Source organism: Myotis lucifugus, unplaced genomic scaffold (assembly GCF_000147115.1).
Source record: "Myotis lucifugus unplaced genomic scaffold, Myoluc2.0 scaffold_164, whole genome shotgun sequence".
In the NCBI taxonomy this organism is placed as follows: domain Eukaryota; kingdom Metazoa; phylum Chordata; class Mammalia; order Chiroptera; family Vespertilionidae; genus Myotis; species Myotis lucifugus.
The window spans coordinates 1,237,311-1,249,601 of NW_005871212.1; the positions used below are offsets into that span (position 1 = coordinate 1,237,311).

General features: G+C 46.7%; 1 protein-coding gene and 1 pseudogene across 1 annotated transcript; both read left to right on the forward strand.

Annotated features, from left to right (window-relative positions):
- Positions 1–3,784, forward strand: part of LOC102424421 — a 5,664-nt pseudogene extending 1,880 nt beyond the window's left edge.
- A 3,885-nt stretch (positions 3,785–7,669) lies between these two features.
- Positions 7,670–9,299, forward strand: LOC102424734 (heat shock transcription factor, Y-linked-like). The gene is made up of 2 exons (XM_006095999.2): positions 7,670–8,182; positions 8,637–9,299. Exons 1-2 carry the CDS (start codon positions 7,670–7,672, stop codon positions 9,297–9,299), a joined length of 1,176 nt encoding a protein of 391 aa, XP_006096061.2.
- The last annotated feature ends 2,992 nt before the right edge of the window (positions 9,300–12,291 follow it).

Consider the following 12,291-nt stretch of genomic DNA (forward strand, 5'->3'; position numbering starts at 1 on the left):
AGCCCCACCCTGAAGGGGCTGTGGCCAACCTGAAAACAGCCCTCAGCCTTTCACCCAGGCTGGCCAGGCACCCCAGTAGGAACCCCCACCCTGAAGCGGGTGTGGCCAGCCTGCAAACAGCCATCAGCCCCTCACCCAGGCTGGCCAGGCACCCCAGCGGGACCCCCACCCTGATCCGGGACACCCTTCAGGGAAAACCAGCCAGCCCCCACCGTGCACCAGGCCTCTATCCTATATAATAAAAGGGTAATGTGCAAATTGACCCTAACAGCAGAACCTCTGGGAATGACTGGTCACTATGACACACACTGACCACCAGGGGGCAGATGCTCAATGCAGGAGCTGTGCCCTGGTGGTCAGTGTGCTCCCACAGGGGGAGCTCTGCTCAGCCACAAGCCAGGCTGATGGCTGCCAGCACAGTGGTGGTAGTTGGAGGCTCTTCCGCCTCAGCAGCGCTAAGGATGTCCAACTGCAGCTTAGGCCTGCTCCCTGCTGGCAAGTGGACATCCCCCGAGGGCTCCTGGGCTGCCAGAGGGATGTCTGACTGCCAGGTTAAGCCCGATCCCCCGGGGAGCGGGCCTAAGCCAGTAGGTGGACATCCCTCGAGGGGTCCCAGACTACGAGAGGGTACAGGCCAGGCTGAGTGATGCCCCCCCCCCGCCCCCCGAGTGCACAAATTTTTGTGCACCGGGCCTCTAGTTGTAAATAACACACCTATGAACATAGGGGTAGGTACATTCTTTCTGATTGGTGTTTTGGGATTATTAGGATATATTCCCAGAAGTGGGATCACTGGGTCAGTTCCATTTTTAGTTTTGGGGGGTTTTTTTTGAGGAAACTCCATACTGTTTTCCACAGTGGCTGCACCAGTCTGCATTCCCACCAACAGTGCATGAGGCTTCCACTTTCTCCATGTCCTCTCCAGCACTTGTTGTTTGTTGATTTACTCCCATTTGTTGATTTGTAGTCATTCTGGCAGGTGTGAGGTGATATCTCATTGTGGTTTTAATTTTCATCTCTCTCATGATTAGTGACAGTGAGCGTTTTTTCATATGTCTCTTGGCCATCTGTATGTCCACTTTGGAGAAGTGTCTATTCAGGTCTTTTGCCCATTTTTTAATTGGATTGTTTGTTTTCTTGGTGTTGAGTTGTATACGTTCTTTATATATTTTGGAAATTAACCCCTCATCATGTATCATTGGCAAGTATGTTCTCCCATACAGTGTGTTCCATTGATGATTTCCTTTGCTGTGCAGTAGCTTTTTATTTTGATGTAGTCCCATTTTTTAAATGTTTTGCTTTGTTTCCCTTGCCCTAGGAGATATATTGGCAAAAATATTGCTACAAGAGATGCCTGAGATTTTACTGCCTATGTTTTCTTCTGGGATATTTATGGTTTTGCAACTTACACTTAAGCCTTTTATCCACTTTGAATTTATTCTTGTGTATGGTGTAAGTTGATGGTCTAGTTTCATTTTTTGCATGTACCTGCCCAATTTTCCCAGCACCATTTATTTGAAGAGACTGTCTTTACTCCATTGTATGCTCTTGCCTCCTTTGTCAAATATTAATTGACCATAGAGACATGGGTTGATTTCTGGGTGCTCTGTTTTGTTCCACTGATCTATATGCCTGTTCTTCTGCCAGTACCAAGCTGTTTTGATTACAATGACCTTGTAGTATAGTTTGGTATCAGCTATTGAGATATCTCCAACATTTGTTTTTCATTCTCAAGATTACTGAGACTATTCAGGGTCTTTTTTGGCTCCATATAAATTTTTGGAATATTTGTTGTAAGTTCTTTGACATATGCCATTGGTATTTTAATAGGACCAGAGTGCCGCGGCGGGTCCCGTGCGCCTACAGCGGAGGGCTCTGGTGGAGGTGACAGAGCACATTGGCTGTGAGTCGGCCATCGCCCAGGTCCTGCAGGTGTCTGAGGCCTGTGCCGTGTTTGTGACGGGCAAGGAGAGCCGGGGCGCTCGAGGGGTGCGGGTGGACTTCTGGTGGCGCCGGCTGCGGGACTCCCTGCGGCTGACCGTGTGGGCCCCGCTGCTGCCCCTGCGCATCCAGCTGACGGACACCACCCTGGAGCAGGTCCGCGGCTGGAGGGTGCCCAGCCCGGCGGAGGGGGCGCTGGAGGCCGAGGCAGCGGCCGGGGCTGCCGCCTGAAGTACTAGCGGGCGCGGGCGGGCGCTTCCTCGTCCCCTTTGCGGCCCACCCGCTGGACGGCCGCTGCCTCACCCACCTGCTCGGCCCCGACTGGCTGCTGGACGTGTCCCACTTTGTGGCACCGCACGCCCGCGTGCAGGACCCCCGCGTGGCGTCGCTGGAGGGCGGCCGGGTGCTGGTGGGTCTGGAGCCCGGGGTCACCTCCATCGAGGTGCGTCCCCACTGTCTGACTCCATCCTGGGGGAGCAGGCGCTGGCCGTGACAGATGACAAGGTCTCGGTGCTGGGAGCTGCGGGTGCAGCCGGTCGTGGGCCTATCACTGGCCCTGAGCAGGGCGCCCGCCCCACCCCCGGGGAGGTCACAGCCACGTGCTGGGCACAGTCAGCCCTTCCCGCCCCAAAGCAGGTGACAGCTGGGGGTCAGGGGGCTACGGAGGTGGCCCTGTCCCTGTGGCTGTCCTTCTCCGACCACACCCTGGCCCCCGCCGAGCTCTACCACCACCAGGACCTGGGACTCTCTGTCTCAGCCGAGGAGCCCAGCGCCATCCTGCCAGCCGAGGGGCGGGGTGCCCGGCTGGGGTGGGGGGGTGGTGAGCGGGGCGGGCACCGAGGCGCTGTCTCTGCACCCGCCGGAACCCTGCCACCGGGGCCGCCACCGCGTGCCCCTGGCCTCGGGCACCACCTGGCTCGGGCTGCCTCCGGCTCCCACCCTGGCCCCTGCCCTGCCGTCTAGTCCTGCCGGGTGTGGGGGGCAGCGGGCATGTGAGGGGCAAGTTTGAGCGGACAGAAGAGGCTGGACAGGAGGAGGAGGAGGAGGCAGAAACGAGGGAGGAGGAGGGGGAAGAGGAGGAGATGGTCCCGCCCCTCGGCGGGTCACCAACCTGGAGCTGGGCATGTACGCCCTGCTGGGCATCTTCTGCCTGGCCATCCTCATCTTCCTGGTCAACGGGGTGGTGTTTGTGCTGCGCTACCAGCGCAAGGAGCCCCCTGACAGCGCCCCGGACCCCGCCTCCCTGCAGCTCCACAACTGGGTGTGGCTGGGCACCGACCAGGAGGACCTGGGCCGCCAGCTAGACCGGCAGCCCCCTGGCCCCATCAAGGGGGAGAGGGGCTGCCCCTGTGAGAGCGGGAGCGGGGAGACTCTGACCCTGGCCCCCGCACCTACCGCGGGCACCCCCGGCACCCCCAGCACCCTGGCCCAGAAAGAAGCTGGGAGGCGCTGGAAGCGTGTAGAGTTCATGACGTTCCCGCCAGCGCCCCCAGCCCAGCTGCCCGAGGAGCCCGTGGCAGCCCGTGCCGTGCAGTCCATCCTGGTGGCGGGTGAGGAGGACATCCGCTGGGTGTGTGAGGACATGGGGCTGAGGGACCCCGAGGAGCTCCGCAGCTACATGGAGAGGATCCGGGGCAGCTCCTCGCCCCCCGGCCTCCTGGCCCAGCCTGCCCAACGGCGGCCTCCTGCTCCTCCTCTGGTGCTCACTGGCCCAGTCCCCGTCTGGCCCCTCACCAGCCCCGCCCAGGCCCCTGCTCTGCTCCTGGCCATGGACCACAGTCGCGAGGAGGGGCTCACCCCCTTATTTATGAGAATCGTTTCATCTGATGTTGGTACAGAATAAATGGAGGAGGGAGACCCCCCCCAAAAAAAGAAAACATAACCCATATATATACTGTCTACAAGAGACCCACCTCAGAACAAAGAACTCACACAGACTGAAAGTGAAGGGATGGAAAAAACTTTTTCAGGCAAATGGAAATGAAAAAACAAACAAACAAACAAACCTGGGGTAGCTGTGGAGAGTGGCTACAGCAATTGGATAGGTTCAAGAATCGGACTAATAAGAGGGCATGGTCTTCTCGTGGCAAAGCCATCTGCAGGTCCCAGCTTGGAGGGCAAAGTCCTCCCAGCATAATTTTAGCCAAAGGCTATGGTTGTAAGTTTACCTTATGTACAAAAGGTGGCTGAGTGATGTAGGCTGTTGGACGTGCAGCAAGTGCTGCCAAAACAAAGCTTGATAGAGTTCTCAGGTGCATGTAATTAAGTAGATTCAAAACTCATGAGAACATGTAAACATCTTGACCACGCCCTTGCTTTGCCTCGTGGGATCTGACTATAAAATAAAGACTCGGCTTGCAGGCTGTGGCACTGTCTCTCCATCCAAGAACAGTGTCCTACCTGCCCCAACTGTATTCTCTTGTCTGTCTTCTTTAATCCTTCACCACCCCTGCTCAATTTCTCCCCTGGCTGTGCTGGACGCAGTTCATATGGCACCCAACGTGGAGCCTAAGTACGGGGGAATTATCATTGTAAGGTGAAAGGACGCTCCAGTGAAGCACATGCAGAAAGCGAAAGTAAGGTGGGGAGTGAGGTTTGGTAGCAGCTGGGTGTAAAACATGGGAAATTCAGGATCTCAGGAAAGGGATCTCTAAAACAATACTCAAAGAAGCATAGTCAAATTCTTAAATTTCTTAAGTTTTGCTAAGGACTATAAAGCAAAAAATTGAAGTCCTGGTCAGCAGGATGCTTAAAGCTAAGCCAGGGCATTTTGCTAAGGACTGTAAAGCTAAAAATGGAAGTCAAAAGGACTGAAATGTAAATAGCAAAGGTACTAGCTGAGATATTGCTTAACATTAAAATTTTAACCTTTATAACAAAGAAACGGTAGGTGACATAAGTAGAACATAATTGTCATTTAAAGAAAGTTAGAGATAGTTAAACTATATATTAAATGCCATATTTAAAAGAGAAAATTGAAGGTGATTTAAGAGAGGCCTTCAAATACATGGCACAGGAAAGATTGCGTCATTTGAAGCCGAATTACTCTTAATGACATTATTAGCTCAAGATGGGCAATTGTTAATTTAGAAGTCGTAGGATAAAATTTTGGAGTAAGATATACAGATTAAGTAGAAAATAAGATATAGATTAAGTAGAAAAGTAGAAGATAAAAAATAAGATACAGATTAAGTAGAAAAGTAAAAGATAGAAAATAAGATATAGATTAAGTAGAAAAGTAGAAGATAGAAAATGAGATACAGATTAAGTAGAAAACTAGAAGTAGAAGATAGTACAGGAACAAAAACAAGGAGGAAATTAAATTTTTAATAAGTTATATGCTTATGAGCACTGGACCTCATGGGACTTTGCAGGCTCAGTTCAAGTGTAAAAGTTATAAAGGTTGCAACCCAGGGAAGTTTAAACAAAGGCCAGCCAAGCCTGCCTATAATTAACAAACCATTATCTTCCCCACCTGAGGCAAAGCAGGAGGGGAAGGAAAAAACTTTAAATTGGGTATATTTGACAACTTTTCCAAATGTAATATTTCAAGAATTTAACTGAGAGATAGCTTTGTGACATCTCAAGGGCCCTGAGGTGACACAAAGATCTACTTTCTCCCTAAAAGAAATATTTTTTGGACAATGGTTTAGACCAGAGCCAGTAATGATGTGGGGCAGAGGTTATGTTTGTATCTTTACCCAGAGAAGCTCCTTGTCCCTCCGTTCAAAAGACAGGGTTGCCCTGATGATAGCGATGTGGAAGAAGATAACAAAGGCTACACAAGGGGCTGAGGTGCCAACATGGAATCAGCTAAAGAAGTTGACGACTGAGGCCCAGCAGATGGTAGAAAAGCAAGGAGTGGAAGCTACTCTTTCAGCCATGTTTCTGGCTACGCTAGCATTGGTGAGCTGCCAGTCTTTTGTAAAGTCTTGCACAGCCAAATCCGATGACTCTGAGTAGATATACACCAGCAGCAAAAGAAACTATAACATATCTGTGGTTTGGTTTCTCTCTTGTTGCTGTGTTGTATTGACATTGTTTTGTTGTTGTTTTGTTAATAACCAGAGTTTTGTTCTTGATGTTTTGGTTATGCTGCGTAATTTCCCTAGAGCTTTTGATGCCAAGTAAACAGGAGCAAGTTTTTACTTTTATGGTTATCTTAGTAGCTTAAAGTTTTGGACAATTCCTAATTTTGGAATAATCCTTATAAGTCCAAGTGGTTGTGATGAATAATTTAAATAGAAATGATTAAAAACAGCCCTAGCCGGTTTGGCTCGGTGGATAGAGCATCAGCCTTCGGACTGAAGGGTCCCAGGTTCCATTCCGGTCAAGGGCATGTACCTTGGTTGTGGGCACATCCCCAGTAGGGGGTGTGCAGGAGGCAGCTGATCGATGTTTCTCTCTCATCGATGTTTCTAACTCTCTATCTCTCTCCCTTCCTCTCTGTAAAAAATCAATAAAATATATTTTTTTAAAAAAGGGGGATGGGGGAGATGTGCAGAGCAGCTACAGCGTTTGGACAGGTTCAAGCCTCGGACTATGAGAGAGCACAGTCTTCTCGTGGCAAAGCCATGTGCAGGTCCCAGCTTGGAGGGCAAAGCCCTCCCAGCACAATTATAGCCAAAGGCTATGGTTGTAAGTTTGACCTTATGTACAAAAGGTGGCTGAGTGATGTAGGCTGTTGGACGTGCAGCAAGTGCTGCCAAAACAAAGCTTGATAGAGTTCTCAGGTGAATATAATTAAGTAGATTCAAAACTCATGAGAACATGTAAACATCTTGACCACGCCCTTGATTTGCCTCATGGGATCTGACTATAAAATAAAGACTCAGCTTGCAGGCTGTGGCACTGTCTCTCCATCCAAGAACAGTGTCCCAACTGGTCCCAACTGTATTCTCTTGTCTGTCTTCTTTAATCCTTCACAGGTAGCAATACTTAAATCTGACAAAATAGACCTCAAAGTGAAGGCCATAACAAGAGATAAGGAAGGCTACTTCATAATACTAAAGGGATCGATACAACAAGAGGATATAACCTTGGTAAAAATATATGCACCAATACAGGAGCACCCAAATGCATAAAAATACTGCTGGAGGATATCAAGGGAGAGATCGACAGCAGTACAATCATAGTAGGGGACTTTAATACTCCATTGACATCACTGGATATAATAATGTCAGGGAATTAAAAAGAAGCCCTAAACACATTTCTGTTTCCTTTCTATTCTATCTCTCTTTTATCTCTCCTTTTAAAATACTCTTCAGCCCAGCTGGCGTGGCTCAGTGGTTGAGCATTGACCTATGAACCAGGAGGTCACAGTTCGATTCCTGGTCAGGGCACATGCCCAGGTTGCAGGCTCGATCCCCAGTGTGGGGCATGCAGGAGGTAGCTTTTCAATGATTCTCTCTCATCATTGATGTTTCTATCTCTCTTTCCCTCTCCCTTCCTCTATGAAATCAATAAAAATATATTTTTATTTTAAAAAAACTGGCCTATATTTTATTTTAGCTGAATAAAATTTATAGAGCAAGAAGGAAACACTGGCTAAAGGTCACATTTAATTGCTAGGAGACCAGTCATTTTGTGATGTCACAGCTACACAGGTTGAGGACCATTGTGACGGTGTGAGCAGTTTATCTGTGTAAGCCTGCAAAGACAACCTTTGAAGTCGCAGTGTTCAAAATTATGCAGATGTGGAAGGCCGCTGAAGAAAAGTTTATTTGAGATGGCCCATGTTTCCTCAGAAATTCAAATTGTTTCTCCTAACGATGGATCAAATGATTCAGAAACCTCCATTAGGTCTGCATTGTGTGATCACACTTACCCTGGGGACTCGGAATTGAGGTCTATGATCGAGGAATATGCCTTTCAGGCTTTGTGTGAAGAAACCTTGATAAAAAGACCACGTTACACATTTTGTGCCTCCGAACCAGATGAAGATAATGATTTCCTTTCTATGACCTTTCCCAGAAAACTGTGGAAGATAGTTGAAAGCGATCAATTTAAGTCTATTTGGTGGGATGAGAATGGAACTTCTATAGTGATTAATGAAGACCTCTTTAAGAAAGAAGTTTTGGAAAGAAAGGCTCCTTTCAGAATATTCGAAACTGAGAGTATGAAAAGTTTAGTTCGACAGCTTAACCTTTATGGATTTAGTAAAATGCGACAGAATTTTCAAAGATCTGCTTCTCTAGCTGACTTTCTGGCAGAAGAAAAAGAAGTCTCTGTTTTGAGCAAGGTATTCAGAAATTTTCAGTTACAATATATAGAGGGTATATATATATATATATATTCTTTTGTGCATCAATATGTTCATATATATAAGCTAAAACCAGATTTGTAAAATTATTCTTCTAAATTTAGGACAACTTGGGCATAAACACTCAGGATTATAAGAAATGTTGCTAGTAACTTTGAACCTTATCAATGAGGTCTATTTAAATAAAGGTCCTGAAACCACTTTAAACGGTATTCACAAGTACTGTAAATATACAACACATTTTTGCTTGAAAATCACAATTAAATGTCCTTGCTAATAAGTAAACTTTCAAATATATTAACAGCGTACATGTATTACTTGATGACAATAACTTTATGTGATAAGACTGAAATAATATTTTATAGAATAGGTTTGTAACATTCTTGTATCTTGATTTAAAATGTCACTAAATAACTTTCTCGTTTGGTTTTAGCTACAGTTTTTTCATAATCCCAATTTTAAACGAGGCTGTCCCCAACTCCTAGTAAGAATGAAAAGAAGAGTTGGGATTAAAAATGCTTCTCCAGCATCTTCATTATTTCAAGATTTCAATAAGAAGCATTTTGGAGCAGATAGTCATGTGGATAACCATAATTCTGGTTTTGTTGCTGAATCAAGTGAAGAAAGTGTATTTCCACACTCCACAAATGTAAATATGCCTCTAATAAGAAATCCTGCTACCAGCCAGATAATTGCTAAGACAACTGCTCAAAGGAGAAGTAATTTTTCTCCTCCATCATCCACTTTAGTTAGATCATCAGAACAAATTGTAATGGATCGATATGCTATTTCAAATCAGTTGACTACCTTTCCTGTGCATTCACATAGCAGCTACACTCAAGCAAATACCCGCATGGTGAATTTCATTACAACTACAACTTCTGCTTCTCAGAACCACATTATTTCTCCCTTACAGAGAAGTTATTTTGAAAGGATGGTCCAGCCTTCTACTTTTCCAAATAGATATTCTTATTCACCAGTCATTGATGGTCTTCCTTCTACCCTGCAACCCGTAGGCAACCCAAACTTCCCAATGACAATGATAGCAGATACATCTGCCACCTCCCTTTCAAGATCAACTCCTCAGACATCTTGATTATATGAAAATCATCCTAATTACAACTGATCTACCAAAGAAATACCAGATGCCCCAGGAGAGCAAAAATTAAAATTTATGTTGGCAATATCAGTAAAATGCCTGCAATTCTCTTTTTGAACAATAAACTTACATGTTCAATTTTATGGTTTCATTGTTCTTATTTTTGAAGTAGTTGAGAGTAAAATGATGTCTTATTTATATGGCAGGCTATTTAATATATACATATTTTTAATCCTCACCTGAGGATATTTTTCCATTGATATTGAGAGAGAGAGAGTGGAAGGCAAGGAGGACGGGAAGAGAGAGACATCGATGTGAGAGAGACAAATTGACTCTCTGCCTCCTGCACAGGCCCTGACCAAAGCCAGGGAATGAACCTGTTGAACCTGCAACCAAGGTACTTGCCTTTGGCCAGGAATTGAGCCTTAACCCTTCAGTCCACAGACCGATGCTCTAACCCCTGAGCAAACAGGCCAGGGATTTAACATATATATATATATATATATATATATATATATATATATATATATATATATATATATATATAAATCTTTATTGTTGAAAGTATTATTACATATCTCCCTCTTTATCCCCCATTGACCTATTCTAGCTACCAACCCTGCCTCAGGCCTTCATCACCCTATTGTCTGTGGCCAGGGGTTATGCATATATGCATACAAGTTCTCTGGTTGATCTCTGCCCACCCACCCACCCTCCACCACCTTCCCTCTGAGATTCAATAGTCTGTTCTATGCTTCTATGTCCCTGGATCTATTTTGTTCATCAGTTTATTTTGTTCATTAGTTTCCACATATGAATGAGATCATGTGATACTTGTTTTTCTCTGACTGACTTATTTTGCTTAGCATAATACTCTCCAGGTCCTTCCATGTTGTCTCAAAGGGTAAGAGATCCTTCTTTTATACTGCTGAATAATATTCAATGATGTAAATGTACCACAGCTTTTTTATCCACTCATCTACTGATGGGTACTTTGGCTGTTTTCATATCTTGGCTATTGTAAATTGCACTGCAATGAACATAGGGGTGCATACATTCTTTCTGATTGGTGTTTCGGGTTTCTTAGGATATATTCCTACAAGTGGGATCACTGGGTCAAATGGCAGATTCATATTTAATTTTTTTGAGGAAATTCCATACTGTTTTTCATAATGGCTGTCTACATTCCCACCAGCAGTGTTAATTCTCCACATCCTTGCCAGCAATTGTCATTTGTTGATTTGTTGATGGTAGCCATTGTGACTGGTGTGAGGTGATACCTCATTGTCATTTTAATTTGCATCTCTCTGATGATCAGTGACACTGAGCATCCTATCTAATAATAGAGAAACATGGCGGTTAATTTGCAGGCTGGCCACACCCCCTTTAGGTTGGGGGGTCCCCACTGGGGTGCCTGGCCAGTCTGGGTGAGGGGCTGAGGGCCGTTTTCAGGCTGGTCAAGCCCCCCGGCGACAGAAGCTCCCAGCCTCTGCTTTTTTTCTTTTCTTTTTTTATTCTGGGATTTATTTACCTTCTATAATTGAAACTTTGTTGCCTTCAGTGGAAGCTTGGCTTCCAGTCACGGTAATTAACCATAACTTCACTACCCTTCCCATTGGCTAATCAGCGAGATATGCAAATTAATCGCCAGCCAAGATGGCGGCTAATTTGCACAAAGCCCGTTGGCCCTGGGTAGGAGCAGCCCTCCATGCCGCCGCCAGGCTCCGCCCCTGGGAGCCGAGCCCGGCAGGAACAGCGAGCGAAAGGCAGGCATGGGGAGCACAGAGAGCAAAGCCAGCACGCTGGCTCCACCCCCGGGAGCCGAGCCCGGAAGCGGGAGCAGAGAACGAAGCCTGCTGCGAGGGTCCCTACCAGCGAAGAGCAAAGGCCTGGGTTCCTGACGCCGGAGGAAAACTGGGCCAGCAGCCAGGGGAAGGGGGCCCCCGACTGCAAGAAGGCACAAGTTGGGCTTAGGCGGCCGCTTCCCTGCCCTAGCACTCGGCATCTGCGGTGATCAATCGGTGACCGCAGAAGCCCGGTGCAGTGGTAGGGAATCGGCTGCTGCCAGCGTCCCCGGGCCGGCGCTTTCCCTGACCTGCACCCAGCTTCTGAGATGAGTGACGCCTATGTTTGCATGACACATAACTGACTACCCTCCCTGGAAGCACAGAAGAAGAAGAAGCCCCCAGAAGAAGAAGCCGCCCACCTTTGGTCCAGGTGCCAGCACCTGCAGCTTGCTGCAGCCCAGGAGACGGACAAGCTACCCGCCCAAGGTCCCAGGCTGCAGCCACCCGGAGAAGCTGCCAGCCCTGTGGTCCAGGGCGCCAGCGCCTGTGGCCAGGGAAACAGGTTCCCTCTTCTCCGACTGCAGTCATTACTTCAATATTCCCCTTCTAAATTTCTCTCCTGTGCTGCAACCCAACTCCACTTTTCTTCGGAAGGATACAGAACAGAGAGAACAGTGTTAAAAGCTTACATTTTTAAGCCAGTAAGATTGGTGCTTAAACATATAAATGGAAAACTAGAGTCCTCCTTAAGGTAACAAAGGCTACAAAGGACAGGGACAGCGCATGACCTATTATATCCAGCAATCCATATGGGGACTGAAAACTTTGCAATGATGACTATTACTAAAGATATGAATCAACTAAAATAGTTGACAGGGACAATTCTTCCATCTTTGAAAATATCTACATCAAATCTGTTTAAATAGATTTTCATCTGCATAATATAACACATTCTGACAAGACCACCACCACCGTCACCAATGTGGTCAGTCAGTGTTGTGCGGATAAATGTTTAATAACTGAGGGACCCCCCTCCGAGTGCACAAATTTTGTGCACCGGGCTACTAGTTTTTTATATGTCTCTTGGCCATCTGTACGTCCTCTTTGGAGAAGTATCTATTTAGGTCCTTTGCTAATTTGTATGAGTTTCTTATATATTTTGGATATTAACCCTTTATCAGATGTATCATTGTCAAATGTGT

Excerpts from the sequence above, each read along its gene's own strand:
- LOC102424734 (XM_006095999.2), top strand. The coding sequence starts at position 7,670 with ATGGCCCATGTTTCCTCAGAAATTCAAATTGTTTCTCCTAACGATGGA. Across the intron at positions 8,183-8,636 it reads AAGTCTCTGTTTTGAGCAAG|CTACAGTTTTTTCATAATCC; the intron begins GTATTCAGAAAT and ends GTTTGGTTTTAG.